The 23,974-nt window shown below is 37.8% G+C and overlaps 2 protein-coding genes across 2 annotated transcripts; both read left to right on the top strand.

Moving 5' to 3' along the window:
• The first annotated feature begins 7,030 nt into the window (after window positions 1-7,030).
• Window positions 7,031-8,134, top strand: LOC121374571 (cysteinyl leukotriene receptor 2-like). Its single transcript, XM_041501676.1, has one exon. The coding sequence runs from the start codon at window positions 7,031-7,033 to the stop codon at window positions 8,132-8,134; it is 1,104 nt and encodes a 367-aa protein (XP_041357610.1).
• A 4,146-nt stretch (window positions 8,135-12,280) lies between these two features.
• Window positions 12,281-15,031, top strand: LOC121374570 (P2Y purinoceptor 2-like). The gene is made up of 2 exons (XM_041501675.1): window positions 12,281-13,290; window positions 14,791-15,031. Exons 1-2 carry the CDS (start codon window positions 12,281-12,283, stop codon window positions 15,029-15,031), a joined length of 1,251 nt encoding a protein of 416 aa, XP_041357609.1.
• The last annotated feature ends 8,943 nt before the right edge of the window (window positions 15,032-23,974 follow it).

Here is a 23,974-nt window from a genome sequence, read left to right as displayed (position 1 = left end):
CAGCTATTCTCCATGTAGGTCAACACCATTACGGCAGGCAAGGTCGCATGCGACAATCGCACAAAATACTCGTAAGAACCGAGGGGGGTCGATGGGGGGAGGGGTCGAGGGTTTGGGGGAGATTGTTACAAACAACTTTAACGCTCTGCGAGCTCTTCACAATACAAAGTTTTTACAACGTTCTGTGTTATGATTGGTTCAATAATATCACGTGACTTGTATAATTATAGATATGCATCATTAATATGTTACATCTCCCTTCTTTATATTTTTTAAAAATGGTTTAAAATTTTATAAGTTCATACATATGTTAATACATATATTGTATGACTATTTGTCATTTATTGATACATTGTTTCTTTATATTCCCTCTCTCCCTTTAACTTTAAAACAAAAATGTAAGGTGTTTTTTTTTGTCCGTATCTATATAAATAAAGGTTAAAGTCTGACTTGTGCCTCCACCATCATTTCATTTCAACTTATTTTCGTGCTTATATCCAATTAAGGTTCAAGTACGCTGTCCTCGGCACACACACACACACACACACACACACACACACACACCTCAGCTATCTGGGCCGTAGGTCCAGGACAGTGGGTGAGTTGTTAGTAGTTAGTGGTTAATGAGAGAGAAGAGGCTGTCTTACACCTACCCATTGAGTCGTTAAAACTCGCTCTTTGTGGGAGCCGGTACCGGCCTGCGAACCCTGTACCTACCAGCATAATGGCCGATGGCTTGACCACGACACAAGTTTATTTTATTTTATTTTATTTTTGTCATTTTGAACACCTAAACAAATTTCCCCACATGCTCAACATATTGTGTTTTGGATTCAGCACTCCCAAATTAGGGTAGAAAATTATGTTTGATATAATCCTAAAGAAATGCTTGCACTTAAATAAATAAGCGTATTTTTTGAAAATGTGACCCGACCAATAACTGTGCTAGCAATTTGAGGAAAAAGTAATAAATTAAATCGACTTTCAACGCGGTGAGGGAGGTGGCCTTCAAACATCCTTTTTTCAAATAAATTTCTTTAATCGGTAAGACCATATACATTGTAAATCAACAATACAATGGGAGGGAGTACTAATGAATTAAATACAATGGGAGGGAGTACTGATGGATTAAATACAATGGGAGGGAGTACTGATGGATTAAATACAATGGGAGGGAGTACTGATGGATTAAATACAATGAGAGGGAGTACTGATGGATTAAATACAATATGAGGGGGTACTGATGGATTAAATACAATGGGAGGGAGTACTGATGGATTAAATACAATGGGAGGGAATACTGATGGATTAAATACAATGGGAGGGAGTACTGATGGATTAAATACAATGGGAGGGAGTACTGATCGATTAATGTTTTCACTGAGAGAACATTATGAAAATGTTGTATATTATACCTATATATATATATATATACCTCTGTGTGCGTGTGCGTGTGCGTGTGTGTGTGTAGATTCCTCTTTGGGTCGCATGTTTGAGAGCAGTTCACCGTTTTTACCAAATCAGGAGGAAAAGCTATCGCGGATCCTTGCGACACCCTCCCCCCAAAAATATTTTTAACAATAAAAATAAAATAATACACTATACTGACTTGACCCCAAGCCCTCACAAACGTTTGTCACCCTAAACGCGCTTTTCAGCCCACATCACAGCCTATATCGTCGATGTTGAAAACAAAATTCCTTAACGCATCATTAAAATATACAAGGATAGTCATATACACGTGTTACTTTTCTGAACAATGAACGTGTCAGTAGTTCCAAAGAAATAGATTCAGAGTGTAAAGAAATGACGTAGATCACAGCTGAAAGTAAAATATTCGTGGAAATTTCATGACAACAATCTGGGGGCATTTCGCAACAACATTAATTTTCAACACGGATGTAAATAATTTGGTGAGACAAAAGTTTGCGCAAACGACAACATAATACGATACTATTGAAAAAAAACCCAATCACTCACAGATATTAACTGTTACTCTCTCACACAAACACTCCCCTAATGTAACACAAACACTCCCCTAATGTAACACAAACACTCCCCTAATGTAACCAAACCTTTAAAAAGAGAAAAAGAAAGAGAAGTCGCAAAGTAAAATAAAAATAAAACAAAATAACAAAGCAAACCCCAAAACCACACAAACACATAAAAAACCCCAGAGAGAAACACCCAAAACAAATTCGCCCTTCCCGTTAAAAAGAAAAACAAATAAAGAAAGAAAATAAAAAGAAATTAAGAAAGGCGAAAATCCCAACGAAAACAGCAAAAACAAACAAAACAAAACAAAAAACAGACAGCTGTTAATGGACAAAATGTAACGGGTTTCCTCTAAAACTTCGTGTCAAAACTTTCTATTTGTTTGACATCCAATAGCCGATGATTAATGTATCAATGCACTATAGTGGTGTCGTCAAACTAAACTATTTTTATATATATCGAGTAATTCATTGACAATAAATACCAAAAATTCCCACTTTATGAAGTTAAATAGCAAAAATGCATGCAACGTAGAAAATTTCAAAAACACTAAATCAGTTTCATATGTTGTCTACTGATAGTTAAAATTCCACTTTTAAATGTAACTTATTGTTAAAATTGTGCACAATGCACAACTTAATGTAAGAAAAGCTATTACCAGTTTGAAGCTACTAAAACGACGGACGATAGAACCATCATTATTTTGTATCACCGCTCGTATTTCCCCCAGAATAGGAAGCACTTCCGTAGTACACATTCTAGATGGTTTCTCATTTTCAATATTTTGAGATTCTGTCTCAAATCACACGGCTGTAATATCATGGTACCAATATAAACACTGACAGGCGGCGCTGTGGACATCCGGTGTTTGTACGTGGAACATTATTATTATTTTTTGAAGATTTATGTCTTATTACACGTGTGGACATTACAGCTTATTATGACCATCTTAAATAGGAAAATAAATTATAATACATTGTGGAGAAATCGTAGTTTCTAAACAATGTAATATATTTCTTGTCGTCAGTAAAGGGACATACCCTAGTTTTTAAACACTAAGGCATATTTGTTACTATTAGAACAGATTTTGATAACTGAAATCATACTTTACTTAGATTTTATTGTTTAGATTATCCATTTCCGTACATTCAAAGTGTTTTTGGTCATCCTTGTGTCTTTAATATCACAAAATGCATTTCTCATATTTTTTAAAACGCACGTGCGTCTGAGAAGCAACAGTTATGGAGTCGAGTTTTAGTCTATTTTTAGAGGGTATTTCACCATTTCAAAGTCAGAGACTCATGTTTCACTCAATTGTAACTTTATCCAAATGTGTTACAGGTTTGTAGATTAAATAAACTTAGTGTGCATTTTCATGGGCTGAAACTAGGGTCTGTCCCTTAATATGTAAGTACAATTAAGCTTTGAGACTCGTATAAAGATTTAGCAAAGAACCACTAATTATTTTATTGACCAGTGACATCTTTGGGAACTGTCAGTAAAACAAAACCCTTGTCATGGAATCTACCAAATTCCACCCATCGTTTATTAATGTCATTGTATAGATTTTATCACAGACAAATCCCAAGCGTTAGTAAATTACACAATATTAATAAATTATCTGCTGTAATGCAGTTGGCTGATCAATTAATCATTATTTTGAAAGGACATGCCAGTCTGTTAGCTAATTACGTAACCATAACAGTGTACTTGAACCTTTATTAAATATAAACACGAACAAATTTATATTGTGAATATCACTTGTACATTGCCAGTCAACATACTAGTTCTCCGCATATATATATATATATATATATATATATATATATATATATATATATATATATATATATATATATATATATATGTGATCACCAAGAATGGCCGATTTCAACAATTCAACCTTAGCACTAAGATTATTTTAATTGCATATGGATGGTATGCACTTAAGGTGATCTTAGTGCTAAGATCGCTTCGAGGAACAGGGTCCTGTTCTCAACTTAGTGCTTTGGGGCGGAATGTAGCTCAATAGTAAAAGCGCTCGCCTGAGGTGCTATGGGTTGCAAGATCGATCGTCCTCAAAGGACTCTCGTTTTGCCCGTCTCAACCTTTACCCCATGACCGGTCCATCAAAGGCGGTGATATGTCTTGGCTATGGGACAATTCATACAACAGATCCTTTGCGGCTTTAATGCTAAAAGTAGTCTATTTGGCGACAGCGGGTTTTCTCTCGTTTTGTCTATTGATCAAATGTCGTTAAAACACTACGACTGCTATATAAAAGACCGTTCTAGTTTGATATCCTATGTGTTTTTAATATGTGTTTACTTTTATTTGTGTTTCTGTCTGTCTGGCTGTCTGTCTACCTATGTGTCTGTCAGTCGAGATCGTACCATCTGAAAACGTACGACAAGCAACCAAGTGTTATTAGTCCAGATATCGTTGAAGCAGTACATTATTACTGGTATATATTAAATACAGTGGTATATCAAAATTACCAAATGTTTGACATCCAATAATCGATGATTAATAAATCAATGTGCTCTAGTGGCGTCGTTAACCAAAACAAACTTTAACTTTCGTCCAGATATGTTTTGCTTCAAGTGCTAATAAAAGCATTCTCTTTAACTACTAGTATTCAACGTACCTCTACAAGGACTCTATGTGCCACTGTCTCAACTCTCCAAATATCAGGGTAACATTTAATACATGTAACTTACATCAAAATTACCTCGTGTAAACACTAAACATATATAATCGCCTTCTATTAAACTATTATCAATAGGCCATCGAGTCAAGAATTGATTTGGTTAATTATACCATATGCTGCGATGTAAACTAATCATAGGTTACGATTTTGCGCAGCTTTTGGCGAGGCTATTGCGTCTCTCAAAAGACAAAAAGCCGCTATTAATAACTATATAATCAATATTTTGATGCGACGAAACTCCACGCCTCGCCAAAAAATGCGTACTTTGAATATGGTACTTAAACAACCTGCATGGATTACTTGTTATAACCCTATAGATCGTTTTATAAATGCAATTTAAAGGGGAGAAATTTTATTTTATTTGTTTTGTTTAACGAGCTCATTGATTAATGAATCATCGTCTATTGGATGTCAAACATTTGGTAATTTTGACAGGAAACCCGCTATATTTTTCCGTTAGTAGCATGGGATATTTTATATGCACCATCTCACAGACAGGATAACACATACCACGACCTTTAATATATTAGTCGTGTTGAACTGGCTGGAACGAGATTATACATTATATTATATTATTTGTTAACTGAACCGCTTAGCCCAAAGGCTTTTTTCATATGCACTATACCACGAACGTAACTTAACACACCAGTCGTGGAACACTTATAACTTGGCTAAATTTTGGAAATAACCTAAAGGTGTAACCAAACGTTGATAAGGCGTGTTATAACCCAGATAGTCTCGAGAAAACGTTAAGCGATGGAAGGAAGGAAATGTTTTATTTAACCACGCAGTCAACACATTTTATTTACGGTTATATAGCGTTAGACATATGGTTAAAGACCACACTGATATTGAGAGAGGAAACCCGCTGTCGCCACTTCATGGGTTACTCTTTCCTATTAGCAGCATGGGATCTTTCATATGCACCATCCCACAGACAGGATAGTACATACCACGGCCTTGGAACGAGAAATAGCCCAATGGGTCCACCGACGGGGATCGATCCTAGACCGACCGCGCATCAAGCGAACGCTTTACGACTGGGCTACGTCCCGCCCCTCAACCATTAAGCGATGGTGTAAGTTACAAGTACGGTAAAACGTGAATATCATTTTGTCAGAGACATGGTGTGATATATGTGATATCACACACAATAAGAAATCTAATATCTGTTTAAAAATCCCCTTCTAGAAACAGACTAATTAAATCATAAAGCATGACATGTGATGATTGGGAGCAGGATTTAGCGCAGTGGGTAGAGCGCTCGCCTGAGGTGCTTTCGTCGTACGATGAAATCTCCTCGGTAGACCCATTCTCTGATTGGATTTTTCCTGTCCCAGCCGTGGTATGTGCTGTCCTGTGTGGGGAAGTGCATATAGAATATCCCATGCTAGTAATGGAACAATATAGCGGGTTTCCTCTAAGACATCGAGACAAATTATTACCAAATGTTTGCCATCCAATGGCCGATGATTAATAATGTGCTTTGGTGGCATCTATCTATATCTATATCTATATATCTATATATCTATATATATATATATATATATATATATATATATATAATCTATATCTATATCTATATCTATATATAAACTATTCCTTCCCCACATATAGGACAACATATACCAAGTCTTTTATAAACCACGGATCACGGGCTAGAACAAAAATATATAAATCATTGGGTCCGGGAAGGCAGATCGACCATACAACCAACCCCCCCCCCCCCCAAAAAAAAAAAAAAACCCAAATCCACAAATCGAGCGTTCCTCCACTGAAAGAAGTCATGCACTACCGAAGACCCCTCCACACTCATCTCCCCCTCCCTCCAACGAGTTGATGCTCTGTACATCAGTGCATTTCAATAATATGTAGTGCTTAAGCTTAAGTACAATTAAGCTTTGTCAAACGCCTTTGATCACGATAACTCGACACTCGTATGAAGATTTGGCTAAGAACCACTAATTATTGTATTGACCAGTGACATCTTTGAGAACTGTCAGTGAAACAAAACCAATGTCGTGGAATCTACCAACTTCCACCCATCGTTTATTAATGCCATTGTATAGATTTTATCACAGACGAATCCCAAACGTTAGCAAATTACACATTATTAATACATTATCTGTTGTAATTTAACTGGCTTATCAATTAATCAATATTTTGAAACTATAAGCCAATCTGTTAGTTAAACTACGTACCCATGACAGCGTGCTTGAACCTTTATTAAATATAAGCACGAAAAAAATATTGTGATCATCACCAAGAATTTGCCATACAATATACCATTTCTGCGAATATAGAAATTATATATGATCATCAAGAATGGCGGATTTCAACAATTCAGCTGATAACATGCATCCATCTGACCCTAATAGTATCGTTGAGTTTGTCATAGCCACCTGGTTGTGGAGGATATGTGGCGCTGTTATCATTTTCCCTGGACTTACAGGCAACATCATTGCCATCTATATTTTCTCAAAACTGGACATCGCCTCTTCGACCGCCAACGTTCATTTCTTCGTTTTAACGATCACCGACAGCGCTATATTGGTTACCGTTCTTTTAAGACAGTGGATCGTATTTACATTCGACTATGATCTGCGCAACATCTCCAATCTAGGATGCAAAATTCACCACTTTCTAGCGTACACTTTGTCGGACTTCTCTCCCTGGGTTTTGGTATCTCTGTCATGTGAGAGGGTGATTAGCGTTTACTTCCCTTTCGACTTCAGACGGTGGTGCACGGTCAGACGTGCAGTCTGCAAACTGGCAGCCATGTTCTTCGTCTTCTGCATCATCAACGCCCATCTGCTGTGGACGTACGGACTGATTCCCGACGGCAATGACATGTCATGTGAACTCGTAAACGAGGGCATGATTTATTACGATATTCACGTATTTGTTTGGCTAGATCTCCTTTTCGTGTCTTTCATCCCCTTCGTGATCATGCTCGTGTGCTCCATGCTGATCATCCGCAAACTGAGTCGATCTGACTTCGCGTACAACCCGAGGACTGGCGCCGTTTCCACGACGGACCCGGACACGACGAGCCGGGGGCGGCCGAAGATGGACAGGAACACGAGCGACACGCGACTGCTGCTTGTCTTCGCCATCCTCTACGTCTGCCTGAGCCTGCCCCACTCGTCCACGTACATCATCTTCAGCTACATCACCGCTGATTGTTACCAGTCCATTGCCAGAATAGGCCTCGCCTGGACCGTGACGTATCTGGTGCAGGCGTGCAACTACTCCATCAACATCGTCCTGTACACGGCCCGCAGTAAGAAATTCAGGGTGGAGTTTCGTAAACTCTTTCGTCGAACGTCGCCGAGGTTTGTAGGAAGAGAGAATTCTTTTATCTCCATTTTGTTGTTGTTGTCTTCAGCCCCGTTCATCGAAAGAAACTCAGCACTAAGATTACCTTAATTGTATAAGGATGGTATGCAATCTTAGCGCTAAGATCGCATCGAGGAACGGGGTCCTGTTCTCAACTTAGTGCTTTGGGGCGGAATCTAGCTCAATAGTAAAAGCGCTCGCCTGAGGTGTTATGGGTTGCAGGATCGAGTGTCCCCAAAGGACTTCCGTTTTGCCCCTCTCAACCTTTGCCCCATGACCGGCTCATCAAAGGCGGTTATATGTCAATTCATACAACAGATCCTTTGCGGCTTTAATGCTAAAAGTAGTCTATTTGGCGACAGCGGGTTTTCTCTCGTTTTGTCTATTGATCAAATGTCATCCCTTCTCGTTTGGTGTCTTTCTGTCGTTCAAACACTACGACTGCTATATAAAATACCGTTCTAGTTTGATATCCTATGTGTGTTTAATATGTGTTTACTTTTATTTGTGTCTCTGTCTGTATGTCTGTCTGTCTGTCTACCTATGTGTCTGTCAGTCGAGATATTGCCATCTGAAAATGTACGACAACCAACCAAGTGTTATTAATCCAGATATCGTTCAAGCAGTACACTATTACTGGTATATATTAAATACAGTGGTATATCAAAATTACCAAATGTTTGACATCCAATAATCGATGATTAATAAATCAATGTGCTCTAGTGGGGTCGATAACCAAAACAAACTTTAACTTTTGTCCAGATATGTTTTACTTCAAGTGCTAATAAAAGCATTCTCTTTAACTACTAGTATTCAACGTACATCTACACGGAATATGTGTGCCACTGTCTCGACTTTCCAAATATCAGGGTAACATTTAATACATGTAACTTACATCAAAATGACCTCGTGTAAATACTAAACATATATAATCGCCTTCTATTAAACTATTATAAATAGGCCATTGAGTCAAGAATTGATTTGGTTAATTATACTGTGACGGTACATGCTCTTAATTTTTTTTTCGCCTGTGGCGATATTATTTGTTTTAGAGGGCCGTGTGCAGTTCCAGTATGCACTTAGACTAGGTGGGCACTTTGTTACGTAATACCTCCGCGCGACCGTACCCTCTAATACACACCCAGACGAGATGCGGAGGCCATGTGGCCAGTAGTTACGTAATACCTTCGGTAGTGCGGTTTACGACCAGGGGATTGTCAGCGATTGGCGACAGCTAGTCTGACCATCTAAGAAAAATATGCCATCTTGGTCGCTGTGGAAATATCACTTGTAGGTATTCGGTACCGCCTTGTACCCCCAGGCGATATTCGGCTTTTATAATAAATAACTAGGATTTTAGATATATGTAGGAGAAACAAAAGGAAGGCTCCCAGGGAACGTTAGTCCGTTGGACTTGGTAAATATATATTTTTCTGCTCTGTTGTATAACCTTGATGTGATTGATGTGACTTCAAATATTTTTAATACTATATTATACCAATATTATTTAGACAGTGTTTCCGGTAAACTGACGAAGTAAATTGTAGGCTTCACTGTCTAAAATTATTAAAGCTTAGCCAGTCATCTTAGAGGACCTAGATAAACTGTAGGTTATTGTCTTTATTGTGATAGGTACCAGTATTAATTCTGTATTGCAAGGTTACTGAATGAGTAGTAAGGGTTAATTAAAAATTAACCAGTTAGGAATAGTTGTAATTCCTTTATTAATTAAGTTCCCCTGGCAGCGTTTCTCAATTATCACACGTGTGTGTGTTGTATCACGGTGAAGTGATTAGAATATTGTGTAAACTAGACACCTAATGATTAACTAATTAAGTGATTAGTTCTGGGTTGTTATTATTATTGTTGTTGTTAACTAATTAACTGCGGCAAATATATTTGTCAGCTTAAGGTTAATACAGATTCCAAAGTGTATTGTGTTTTGTTGTGTTTTTTAGTGAACTAAACGTGCTATATTATATACTTTATATAAGATCTTATCTCTGTTTATACCTAGAGCCGAGCCACTCGGGTATCGAACTGCCCCATACAGAGAGATCTAATAGATATACAGTTAGGAGAGATATTTGGATAATCGTGTTTTATTCAGTTACGGGTATTATAAGATCCCCGTGACATATACCATATGCTGCGATGTAAAATATTCATAGGTTACGATTTTGCGCAGCTTTTGGCGAGGCTATTGCGTCTCTCAAAAGAAAAAAAGCCACTATTAATAACTATATAATCAATATTTTGATGCGACGAAACTCCACATTCCGCGCCTACGCCTCGCCAAAACATGCGTACTTTGAATATGGCACTTAAACAAACTGCATGGATTACTTGTTATAACCCTATAGATGGTTTTATAAATGCAATTTAAAGTGGAGAAATTTTATTTGTTTTGTTTAACGACACCACTAGAGCTCATTGATTAATTAATCATCGTCTATTGGATGTCAAACATTTGGTAATTTTGACAGGAAACCCGCTATATTTTTCCGTTAGTAGCATGGGATATTGTATATGCACCATCTCACAGACAGGATAACACATACCACGACCTTTGATATATTAGTCGTGTTGAACTGGCTGGAACGAGATTATACATTATATTATATTATTTGTTAACTGAACCGCTTAGCCCAAAGGCTTTTTTCATATGCACTATACCACGAACGTAACTTAACACACCAGTCGTGGAACACTTATAACTTGGCTAAATTTTGGAAATAACCTAAAGGTGTAACCAAACGTTGATAAGGCGTGTTATAACCCAGATAGTCTCGAGAAAACGTTAAGCGATGGAAGGAAGGAAATGTTTTATTTAACCACGCAGTCAACACATTTTATTTACGGTTATATAGCGTTAGACATATGGTTAAAGACCACACTGATATTGAGAGAGGAAACCCGCTGTCGCCACTTCATGGGTTACTCTTTCCTATTAGCAGCATGGGATCTTTCATATGCACCATCCCACAGACAGGATAGTACATACCACGGCCTTGGAACGAGAAATAGCCCAATGGGTCCACCGACGGGGATCGATCCTAGACCGACCGCGCATCAAGCGAACGCTTTACCACTGGGCTACGTCCCGCCCCTCAACCATTAAGCGATGGTGTAAGTTACAAGTACGGTAAAACGTGAATATCATTTTGTCAGAGACATGGTGTGATATATGTGATATCACACACAATAAGAAATCTAATATCTGTTTAAAAATCCCCTTCTAGAAACAGACTAATTAAATTATAAAGCATGACATGTGATGATTGGGAGCAGGATTTAGCGCCGTGGTATGTGCTGTCCTGTGTGGGGAAGTGCATATAGAATATCCCATGCTAGTAATGGAAAAATATAGCGGGTTTCCTCTAAGACATCGAGACAAATTATTACCAAATGTTTGCCATCCAATGGCCGATGATTAATAATGTGCTTTGGTGGCATCTATCTATCTATCTATCTATCTATATCTATATAAAATCTATATCTATATCTATATCTATATAAAATATTCCTTCCCCACATACAGAACAACATATACCAAGTCTTTTATAAACCATGGATCACGGGCTGGAACAAAAATATATAAATCATTGGGTCCGGGAAGGCAGATCGACCATACAACCAACCCCCCCCCCCCCCCCCCAAATCCAGAAATCGAGCGTTCCTCCACTGAAAGAAGTCATGCACTACCGAAGACCCCTCCACACTCATCTCCCCCTCCCTCCAACGAGTTGATGCTCTGTACGTCAGTAATTTCAATAATATGTAGTGCTTAAGCTTAAGTACAGTTAAGCTTTGTCAAACGCCTTTGATCACGATAACTCGACACTCGTATGAAGATTTAGCAAATAACCACTAATTATTGTATTGACCAGTGACATCTTTGAGAACTGTCAGTGAAACAAAACCCATGTCGTGGAATCTACCAACTTCCACCCATCATTTATTAATGTAATTGTATAGATTTTATCACGACGAATCCCAAGCGTTAGATAATTACACATTATTCATAAATTATCTGCTGTAATTTAACTAGCTTATCAATTAATCAATATTTTGAAACTATAAGCCAGTCTGTTAGTTAAATTACGTACCCATGACAGCGTGCTTGAACCTTTATTAAATATAAGCACGGACGTTTTTTAATTTTGATCATCACCAAGAATTTGCCTGTCAATACACCATTTCTGCGAACATATAAATTATATATTGTCATCAAGAATGGCCGATTTCAACAATTCAACTGATAACATGCATCCATCTGACCCTAATAGTATCGTCGAGGTGGTCATACTGGTGTGGTTGTGGAGGATATGTGGCGCTCTTCTCATTTTCCCTGGACTTACAGGCAACATCATTGTCATCTATATTTTCTCAAAACTGGACATCGCCTCTTCGACCGCCAACGTTCATTTCTTCGTTTTAACCATCACCGACAGCGCTATATTGGTTACCGTTCTTTTAAGACAGTGGATCGTATTTACATTCAACTATGATCTGCGCAACATCTCCAATCTAGGATGCAAAATTCACGAATTTCTATCGTACACCTTGTCGGACTTCTCTCCCTGGATTTTGGTATCTCTGTCATGTGAGAGGGTGATAAGCGTTTACTTCCCTTTCGACTTCAAGCGGTGGTGCACGGTCAGACGTGCAGTCTGCAAACTGGCAGCCATGTTCTTCGTCTGCTGCATCATCAACGCCCATCTGCTGTGGACGTACGGACTGATTCCCGACGGCAGTGACATGTCATGTGAACCCGTAAACGAGGAAATGAGGTATTACGATATTCACGTATTCGTTTGGCTAGATCTCCTTTTCGTGTCTTTCATCCCCTTCGTGATCATGCTCGTGTGCTCCGTGCTGATCATCCGCAAACTGAGTCGATCTGACTTCGCGTACAACCCGAGGACTGGCGCTGTTTCCACGACGGACCCGGACACGACGAGCCGGGGGCGGCCGAAGATGGACAGGAACACGAGCGACACGCGACTGCTGCTTGTCTTCGCCGTCCTCTACGTCTGCCTGAGCCTGCCCCACTCGTCCACGTACATCATCTTCAGCTACATCACCGCTGATTGTTACCAGTCCATTGCCAGAATAAGCCTCGCCTGGTCCGTGACGTTTCTGGTGCAGGCGTGCAACTACTCCATCAACATCGTCCTGTACACGGCCCGCAGTAAGAAATTCAGGTGGGAGTTTCGTAAACTCTTTCATCGAACGACGCCGAGGTTTGTAGGAAGAGAGAATTCTTATATCTCCATTTGTTGTTTGTTTTTCGTTGTCCTTGTCTCTACTTAAGTGTTCGGGCGACGAGACGTAACCCAGTTGTGAAGGACTCGCGGTCGTTCTAGGATCGATCCCTGTCGGTGGATCCTTTGGGCTATTTCAGTGCACTACAATTGGTATATCAAAGGCCGTGGTATGTGCTATCCTGTATGTGGGATGGTGCATATAAAAGATCCATTGCTACTAATGAAAACATGTAGCGGGTTTCCTCTCTAAGACTATATGTCAAAATAACCAAATGTTTGACATCCAATAGCCGATGATTAATAAATTAATTTGTTCTTGTGGTGTAGTAGAGCGCTCGACTGCCGTGCGATGGGTAGCAGGATCGATCATCGTCAGTGGACTCGGTTTTTTCCGTGATATGTTTTGTCTATGGATAAACTCATACAAAAGATCCCTTGCGGCTTCAGTGGTAAGAGTAGTCTATCTGGCGACAGTGGGTTTCCTATCTTTTTCTCTATTGATGTATTGTCGAAATAACCAAATAACACGAAATAGCTGTAATGTAAAATGTGCTGAGTTGTTAATGATTTTTTTCTTTCCTAAAGTTCCTTCCAATTCAGTGTCTTTCTGTCGTTCGTGCATTACGACTGCTAAATCAAAGGCTGTTCTATTTGCACATCCTATGTGTGTCTGTTATGTGTTTGATGTTTGTTTCTATGTTTGTCTCGGTCTATTAACAGGCCACCGAGTCAAGAATTGATTTAGCTCATTCATTATCACCTATGCTGCGATGTAAAATAATCAAAGGTTACAAACAGAAGTAAGCATTTAGGGCTGTTTGTCTTGTGCGCAGGTTTTGGAAAGGCTATTGCGCCATTCAGAAGGAAAAACTGCTATAAATAACCATATAATCGATATTTTGACGCGTCGGCACTCCACGTTCTGCGCTCGCACAGCGCCAAAACCTGCGTACGTGAACTATTACACTGCGTGGATTACTTATTATAACCCTACAGATGGTTTCGTAAATGTAATTTAAAGGAATGAAGTCTTATATACTGAACAAAATAAATTAAGGGCCAGTAGATATTTTGGACGAAGTTTTGTTTATATTATATTATTTCAACAAGTGTTGACCAGATATGATTTCTAAACAGTGCGAGAGTAAATTGCAACTCATGGTACGCACAAAAATCGTGCACGGGGCAGTTATTTCGTGAATATCCCAACACGTGTTGGAAATTCGGCTGTCGTTAATTTCATTTTATGGTAATCCCGTACGACCCACGTCCTTTTGCTTGCTGTTTTTTGCTGTTTAAATCGTTAAAATCGGAAGAATGCCACAACGTCGTCACCTTACACCGAAGATTCTGCTAGAGCCGTTGGTTTATTGCAAGCTGGTTCATCCCAACGTCAAGTTGGGAATCGGTTTGGCGTAAGTCACAGTGTAATCGGTAGATATGGGATAAGTTTCAAAACACTGGAACTGTCCAAAGACGACCACAAACTGGTCGTCCAAAGAAAACTACAGCTCCTCAGGACCGACAAATCACGTTGATGGCAAAACGAAACCGTCTGTCTTCGGCTACAGAACTCAACAGACAATTCAGGAATGCCACTGGCATAAACATTTCTACACAAACGTTTAGAAACAGGCTGCATAAGTCTCATCTACACGCTCAGCTCATCGTTATCATCCAGTTCAAGTTTTCAGAAATTAAGTCGACATTCCTGTAGACGATTAGCGTCCTATCCTTTTCACAGATGAATCCAGGTTTTGCTTGGACTTGCATGATGGCAGACGATGTGTTTGGCGACAGAGAAATGAAAGGTTCAAAGATTGTTGTGTGGTGGAACATGATCGTTTTGGAGGATGATCCATTATGGTCTGGGGAGGCATCAGTTCCAAATGGACGTTTGACTGCTATGAGATACCGAAATGAGATCCTTGATCCAATTGTTCGACCTTATGCTGGTGCTATTGGAGATGGGTTCCTGTTAATGGACGACAATGCCAGACCTCATCGAGCAAGATTGGTGAATGACTATCTCAACAGGGAAACAATTCAACGTATGGATTGGCCAGCTTACTCACCTGACCTCAACTCAATAGAGCATGCTTGGGACATTCTTGAACAAAGAATTTCTAAGCGACCACAAGCTCCAAATACACTCCAAGAACTTGCAGACTCCTTGGAAGAAGAATGGCTCCAAATTCCTCAAGCCGAGTTTCGAAATTTGGTACAAAGCTTCCCAAGGCGATGCCGAGCAGTAATTCAAGCACGTGGAGGTCACACACGCTATTGACAGTAATTTCCTGAACGGAAAAGTGTTATTGTTTGAAGAGTTATTCTGTTTAAAATCATTGTCAATCACTATTTTTTGACTTTTTCAATGTCAATTTGCCATACAACTAGCAGTTTCAACAGAGAATAAAAGCTCCAACTTTGTATGCTTTTATATCAACAAAAACAGATACAATTTGTATCATATTACAATAAAACATTCCAAAATATCTATTATTTTTGTTGTTGTTGAGATTATACAAAACAGACTGTTATATTATATTATATTATATGTATGTTACATGTATGTTATATTATATTACATTTATATATTATATTATATTATATTATATTACATGTATGTTACATGTATGTTATATTATATTATATTATATTATATTATATTATATTATATTATATTATATGTTAATTGTACCATTTAGCCCATGGGAATTTTTTATATGCACTTTACCACGAACGTAACTTAACACACTTATAAGTGGCTAAATTTGGAAATAACCCAAAGATGTAACCGAACCGTTGATGACGCGTGTTATAATCCGGATAGTGTGGAGAAAACGTTAAGCGCAGCTTTAAATTACAAGTAGGCTAAGACGTGAATACTGTTTTGTCAGACACATTGTGTGATATAATAACATACGGACTAAGAAATCTATTATCTACTAAGGGACGGGATGTAGCCCAGTGGTAAAGTGCTCGCTTGATGCGCGGTCGGTCTAGGATCGATCCCCGTCGGTGGATCCATTGGGTTATTTCTTGTTCTAGCCAGTGCTCCACAACTGATGTAACAAAGGCCGTGGCATGTACTATCCTGTCTCTTGGATGGTGCATATAAAAGATCCCTTGCTGCTAATCGAAAAGAGTAGCCCATGAAGTTTCCTCTCTCAATATCTGTGTGGTCCTTAACCATATGTCTGACGCCATATAACCGTAAATAAAATGTGTTGAGTGTCGTTAAATAAAACATTTCTTTCTTTCTTTCGTCGGCACTCCACGTTCTGGTTGAGTGCGTCGTTAAATAAAACATTTCTTTCTTTCCACGTTCTGCGCTCGCATAGCGCCAAAACTTGCGTACGTGAACTATTATACTTAAACAAACTGTATGGATTACTTATTATAACCCTACAGATGGTTTCGTAATTTAAAGGAATGAAGTCTTATATTATACAAAACAGGCTGTTATATTATATTATATTATATTATATTATATGTTAATTTTAACCATTTAGCCCAGGGGATTTTTTCATATGTACTTTACCACGAATATAACTTAACACACTTATAAGTGGCTAAATTTGGAAAAACCCAAAGTTGTAACCGAACCGTTGATGACGCGTGTTATAATCCGGATAGTATGGAGAAAACGTTGAGCGCAGGTATAGATTACAAGTAGGCTAAGACATGAATACTGTTTTGTCAGATACATTGTGTGATATACATAACATACGCAATAAGAAAGCTATTATCTACGAAAAATATCTCCTTCTAGAAACGGAGTAGTTAAATCGTAAAACATGAAATGTAATGTTTGTTCCAGTTTGTATAGCACTCGCCCGAGGTACTTGCGTCATAGGATCACATCTCATCAGTGGCCCCATTCTCAGATTGTGCTTTTCCCCCATCCCAACCGTGGTATGTGCTGTCCTGTCTTTGGGAAGGTGCATATAAAAAAGACCCCTTGCTGCTAATGGAACAAAGTAGCGGATTTCATCTAAGACCACTAGTTAAATATTACCAAATGTTTGCCATCCAATGTACTCTGGTGGTGTCGTTAAACAAAACAAACCGTAACTTGTTTTTCTTTATTTTATTATTATTTTTTAAAATTATTATTAACCATTTCCTAGCCATAATACAGATTAGATGATTGACCTGTCTAGACCATTTATTTTCAAAACGCAAGATATAAGAATGACTAGTTTGATATGTGGTTAGTTTGATCGTCTTAAACACGGAAGACATGCACTCAAAGACACTCCCTGGCCTGTTTGTTAGTTGTTAGTGATAACAGTGATAAATAGTCTGGTATAATTACCTTTATAACTGTCGTTGATCACTTAAAACATACTTGCTCAGACGGTTGAGTTGCTTTGGTCGTGTACTCTTATAACGAACCAAAACGGACCATGATAGTTAGTTCGTTATAGCAATGGCTCGCTATACACATTTGCATAAGTTGGTTATTAATGTATAGGGAGATAAAACAGGACTTTACGATCAGTTCGTTCTATGCAGTAGTTCGTTCTAAGCATGTTCGTTATAAGTGTACTTTACTTTACTTGCTCGTGTACTTGGTCGTGGTTTTTTCCGGTTTCAACCAGCACCGCATGGTTGGTATATAAAAGGCCATACTCTTTGCTGTCCTGTCTGTAGGATAGTGCATATAAAAGATCCTTTTCTGCTAATGGAAAATGTTTTACAATTAATGTGACGAATAAATCAATGTGCTCTAAAATCTTACTCTGGTGGGAAGCCGGTACCGAGGTGCGATCCCAGCACGTACCAGTCATAGAGGAACATATTCTTCCAAATATAATGTATGATACAAACTCAATCAGAAGATGGGTTCACCGAGAAGATTAGATCCTGCGACCTAAGCACCTCAGGCCAGCGCTCTACCGATTGAGCTAGATACCGCCCATCTCTTTGTTAATAAAAGTTTGTTTGGTTTAACGACACTATTAGAGCACAATGCCCCATTAATTTATCGGCTATTGGGTTTCAAACATTTGGTAATTTTGACATATTATCTTACAGAGGGAAATCCGCTACGGGGTATTTTATATTCACCATCCCACAGACAGGATAACACATACCACGGCCTCTGATTGATTGATTGAAACATATTTAATTGCTTTTTAAAGAACAAATGGATTAGGCACAAGTTATACAACTTACTAGGCCTTCTCCATAATACATGCATGTTACAACAATAATATATTTTGATATACCAGTCGTGGTGCACTGGCTGGAGCGAGAAATAGTCCAGTGGGCCCATCGACGGGGATCGATCCTAGACCGACCGCGCATCAAGCTAGCGCTTTACCCGGCTCTCTTTGTTACTAAGTGCATTTGTTATGTGGTATAACGAGACCGTACAAGGCGATGTATGCGACTGGGTTTTGTGATTATTATGCAACAGATACCACTGACAGTAATCGGAGATGTAATATGTCAACAACCAGGGCCCCGTTCCACGAAGCGATCTTATCCCTAAGATCAACTTAAGTGCATAGGGTAGCTATGCAATTAAGGTAATCTTAGGGCTAAGATCGCTTCGTGGAACGGGGCACAGGAAGATAAAAAAGTTAAAGTTTGTTTTGTTTAATGACACCACTAGAGCACAGCAACCAGGAGGAAGTCGAACGTCCAGTCTCTGAAATGAGGTCTTGATGAAAAACACATGGTTCAAAGGATCAAACGACGCGTTACTGTTTACATTCTAGCATGCATATAATAATATTATTATCATGTATCATATGTAACTGGAAACCTGTCAAAAGACCAGACTAAAGACGCTTTACTGTTTATATTTTGACGTGCGTATATGTTGAAGTTGAAACAGGTTTAGTTTTGCAGTTTTGGGCCAATTTTACTAAACAAAACCGTAAGTTTACGTCTGCAACTGGCAGTTATACCGGTCATACGTTTCCACGTGTTTGACATTATTTCATGCAGAAAAGTGACATCATCACGGAAGATGGAGCATTTTGAGGATAAAAGAAAATGAAATATGTGTACTTCAAACTATATTTATTGTACTATTAGTAATAATATAAAAATTGTAGTTTAGTCGTAGATTTACGTTTACGTGCAAAACTAGACTTACGATATTTTGTGAAATTGGGCCCTGTATCGGAGATCGTCTGCGGCGAAATGCGTCTCTTACTGATTTTATGGAATGATTGCATGTACTTACCTTTGTTTGACACCCAATAACGAATTCATTCTTTATGTAGGAGTGTCGTTAAATACTAAAGTATTCATGAATTCATATCGTAGTGATTTTAAAGGAAAGGAATGTTTGTTAAACGACACCTCAACAGAAGTTAAACTACGAGCATTAGTTATCTAATGCTAGGCTAAGACTACCAACTGCCAGCAGAAAGTTGTCAAACTATGGTTGCATTGCAATTTCCTCCAACTTCTGATTTACGACGGGTGCGCTTATACTATCAATTAATGGGTTATGCTAGGCTCAGACTACCAACTGCCAACTTTCTGCTGTCACATCTTCTATGTCGGTCCAATTGCTTGTCTGAACGCTCTTACAACTCGATACCGGCCTCGGTGGTGTCGTGGTTATGTCATCGGATATAAGTCTGGTAGGTACAGAGTTCGCAGCCCGGTATCAGCTCCCACCCAGAGCGAGTTTTTACGACTCAACGGGTCGGTGTAAGACCTCTACATCCTCGTCTCTCTCACTAACCACTAACAACTAACTCACTGTCCTGGATATATAGCAGAGGTGTGTGTCAGGGACAATGTGCTTGAGCCTTAATTGGATATAGGTTGAAATGAAATGAACACCTCGATTCTCGTCGTAAAACACATTGGTTGTTAATCTGAGATCACCCGTCTTAAGTTGGGATTTGGGGAAATTACAACGCAACCGTCGAGTTGGCCAACTTTCTGCTGGCAGTTGGTAGTCTGATCCTAGCATAACATATGGTTATTTTGACATTTGGAAACGAGAAAGAGAGGAAACCCACTGCCGGCACATTAGCCCGAGTACTCTAACGGTAAGAGAGCTAGACGGACATCTGGCGAGTTATCACGCTCTCTCTCTAACCGTCAGAGAACAATCTTTATCAATATTGCGCAATCTTTGTCTACGAAACCGTAGGCAAAGATTCCCGCTCTAATATTATAAAAATCAAATTTTTTGACGTTAAATACCATCGATCACGTTCGAGTTTCATGATAAAAAAAATCAATAAAAAAAATCACATATTAATGACTAATACACATACTACGTGAAGAAACCCGTCAGCAACTACGTATTTAACCGGAAGATTATTGGAAGGGGTGCTGTCGAGCTTCTTTCTATAGTGTGTATATTAGTGATTAATATGTGCATTTTTAAAAAAACCCGCACCTTGATTTCAATGGGGGCGTGATGCAGCTCAGTAGTACAGCGTTTGATTGATGCGCGGTCCGTCTGGAATCGATCCCCGTCGGTGAGCCCACTGGGCTGTTTTCGTTCCAGGTAGTGCACCACGACTGGTATATCAAAGGCTGTGGTATGTGCTATCCTGTCTGTGGGATGGTGCATGAAAAAGATCCCTTGCAACAAATGGAAAACAATGTAGCGGGTTTCCTCTCTAAGACAATATAACACAATTACCAAATGTTTATCATCCAATATCCGATGATTAATAAATTAATGTACTTTAGTGGTGTCGTTAAACAAAACACTTTAACTGTTTAACTATGATTTTAAAACGACAGACTGAAATAATGAATTACATACATCTGTGTTTTGATAATCGTGTACGTTACTGCCTACAGTTATGCCCAGTGTAATAAGTATTAGAATAATATCGTATTTTATAAACTAAAACAACTGGTCGTTGTGATTACCACACTTAATAGACACGTTTTGAATCTAATACATGTTTTAAAATAAAAATGTATTCCTAAAATCGTCCTTCGATTGTCATGCACGGACACTTGTTTTATAATTTTTATTCAATACTAAAGACACATAATGGTTAATGATGGTATATTTTTCTTTTGCAGCAACATCGAACGTTCTGAATCACTCAGAACATTTTCTACAAACGCGTCAGCGACGGTTATACCACGTTCTAGTTCGGATTCTCCTTGACGGAAGAAAATTAATTCTACTATAAAATGTAAAATATTAATAATGTAGATATATAAGTAAATAAATTTGTGACATATCTGTCTCAGTTTTCACAGTTATTTAATCTTAAAGTTGGAGTGTTACAAGGTGAAACATTTGTTCACTGTGTGTTTTATACCGACTTAAATAATTTTGAGAATGAATTACATGTAACTGGACCTTTATATATATATATATATATATATATATATATATATATATATATATATATATATATATATATATATATATATATATATATAATGTAACAAAATGTGGACGTTTAGTAATTATTAATGTTGTTGTTTGATTGACAAAGTCGCAATTACGGGCCTTCGCGGTTATTTGACGGACCGCAGACTACCGGTTCAGAAATCGTTTTTCAGGGAAAATATTGAAATATTCTTTGTCATTATTACTCTTACTATTTAAGAAATAGTATAGAATTTGTATGTAATCGAATGATGTACCAGTCACTACCTGTCGTTATCGTGTTTACCAGTTCTAGCCAGTTGAAGCTGTGAAAATAGCCCAATTTTATTTGCATGGAAGCTGCCATGTTTGAACTTTACATATGAACGATTTTCAGCCTGTTGCTATATTAATTAGCTGGTAAACGGGACTATTGTTTAGATAATTTATGATATTATTTAAATATGCTAGTGTATAGTAGTTATTAGAAAAATAGTGCTTTCCTTAAATATTAGTTTCTTGTATTTATTAATTCCTAATTTCCGGCATTTATGACTTAGTGCTATTTTTAACTTGACATTGTTTACGTTATATAGTATGCGCTATTTATAACCTGACCTTCTTTACCGTATATAGAATATTCCTATTTTTATCCGACCTTTTTCCCTAAATAAGGGGTTGGTACGGGGTATAAAAAGCGCGACGTCATGACGGTTGGCATTCAGTTTCTCGGACCATACAGATTGCAAAGAAATAAAGAAATACAGAAATATTATCACACAGATACAACACATACCCACAGAACAGATAAAGAAAAAGTATTTAAAGATTACAGTCATAGATTACAGATTTTCACAGCGTTAGGTTCACGTTAAAGTTAACCCCTCTCCTTGACGTAGTGACGGTTGACGAACTGAGTGACGGGATAGGATAAAACTTAAAATTGTGTAAATAAGTATAAATAAATGAACTATATAAGGTATTAGAAAGTTTATTAATGAAATCATAATTAAATTCTAAATACTAAATTGATGTATTTTGTGTAGTTAATAAATTGTGACTATTATACTGCTCTTGTTAATATTATTAATTATTTAGAAGAATACATTTCTTGAGTTTAACTCTACCTGACTTTGTTCTTCTTTCATTTAATTTCTACATATTACAGGACAGTTACTGTAATAATTACTCTTTATTTATCTTGCACTTTGTGTGCCTGCCATCTAACAATTTGAGAGTACATTTCTCAAATTTATTAAATTATTTTCTGTTGACAACCTGTGTTGTGAATTAAGGCCACTGTAAGTAAACACATTACAGAGATATAGTACATGAAAGAAATGTAGATATTAGAATAGAGAGGTAATGTACATGAAAGAGATGCAGATATTAGAATAGAGAGGTAATGTACAGGAAAGACATGTAGATATTAGAATAGAGAGGTAATGTACAGGAAAGAGATGCAGATATTAGAATAGAGAGGTAATGTACAGGAAAGACATGCAGATATTAGAATAGAGAGGTAATGTACAGGAAAGACATGTAGATATTAGAATAGAGAGGTAATGTACAGGAAAGACATGCAGATATTAGAATAGTAATACAGGAAAGAGAGCAGTAATGTACAGGAAAGAGATGCAGATATTAGAATAGAGAGGTAATGTACAGGAAAGAGATGCAGATATTAGAATAGAGAGGTAATGTACAGGAAAGAGATGCAGATATTAGAATAGAGAGGTAATGTACAGGAAAGACATGTAGATATTAGAATAGAGAGGTAATGTACAGGAAAGAGATGCAGATATTAGAATAGAGAGGTAATGTACAGGAAAGAAATGCATAGTACGGAAAGAGACATGCAGATATTAGAATAGAGAGGTAATGTACAGGAAAGACATGTAGATATTAGAATAGAGAGGTAATGTACAGGAAAGACATGCAGATATTAGAATAGAGAGGTAATGCACAGGAAAGAAATGCATAGTACGGATTGAAGAGATATAGCACAAGAAAGAAAGACAGATTAGAGAAGTAATGTACAGGAAAGAGATACAGATTAAAGATATACAGTACAGGAAAGAGACAGATAATACAGAATAAAGAGGGTACAAATATTGGGGAAAGAGTTTATAAGTTATAGTGGCCACCGCTCGACACGAATCACACAACACCAGGTATATCACCACAGCTACGTAATAACGACGTGGGGATTTTGTCACAATATATATATATATATATATATATATATATATATATATATATATATATATATATATATATATATATGTATGTATGTATGTATGTATGTATGTATGTATGTATGTATGTATGTAT

This window comes from Gigantopelta aegis, chromosome 6 (genome assembly GCF_016097555.1).
Source record: "Gigantopelta aegis isolate Gae_Host chromosome 6, Gae_host_genome, whole genome shotgun sequence".
In the NCBI taxonomy this organism is placed as follows: Eukaryota; Metazoa; Mollusca; class Gastropoda; order Neomphalida; family Peltospiridae; genus Gigantopelta; species Gigantopelta aegis.
The sequence above is the reverse complement of the archived record's forward strand: the minus strand, read 5'-3'. Positions and strand labels throughout refer to the sequence as shown.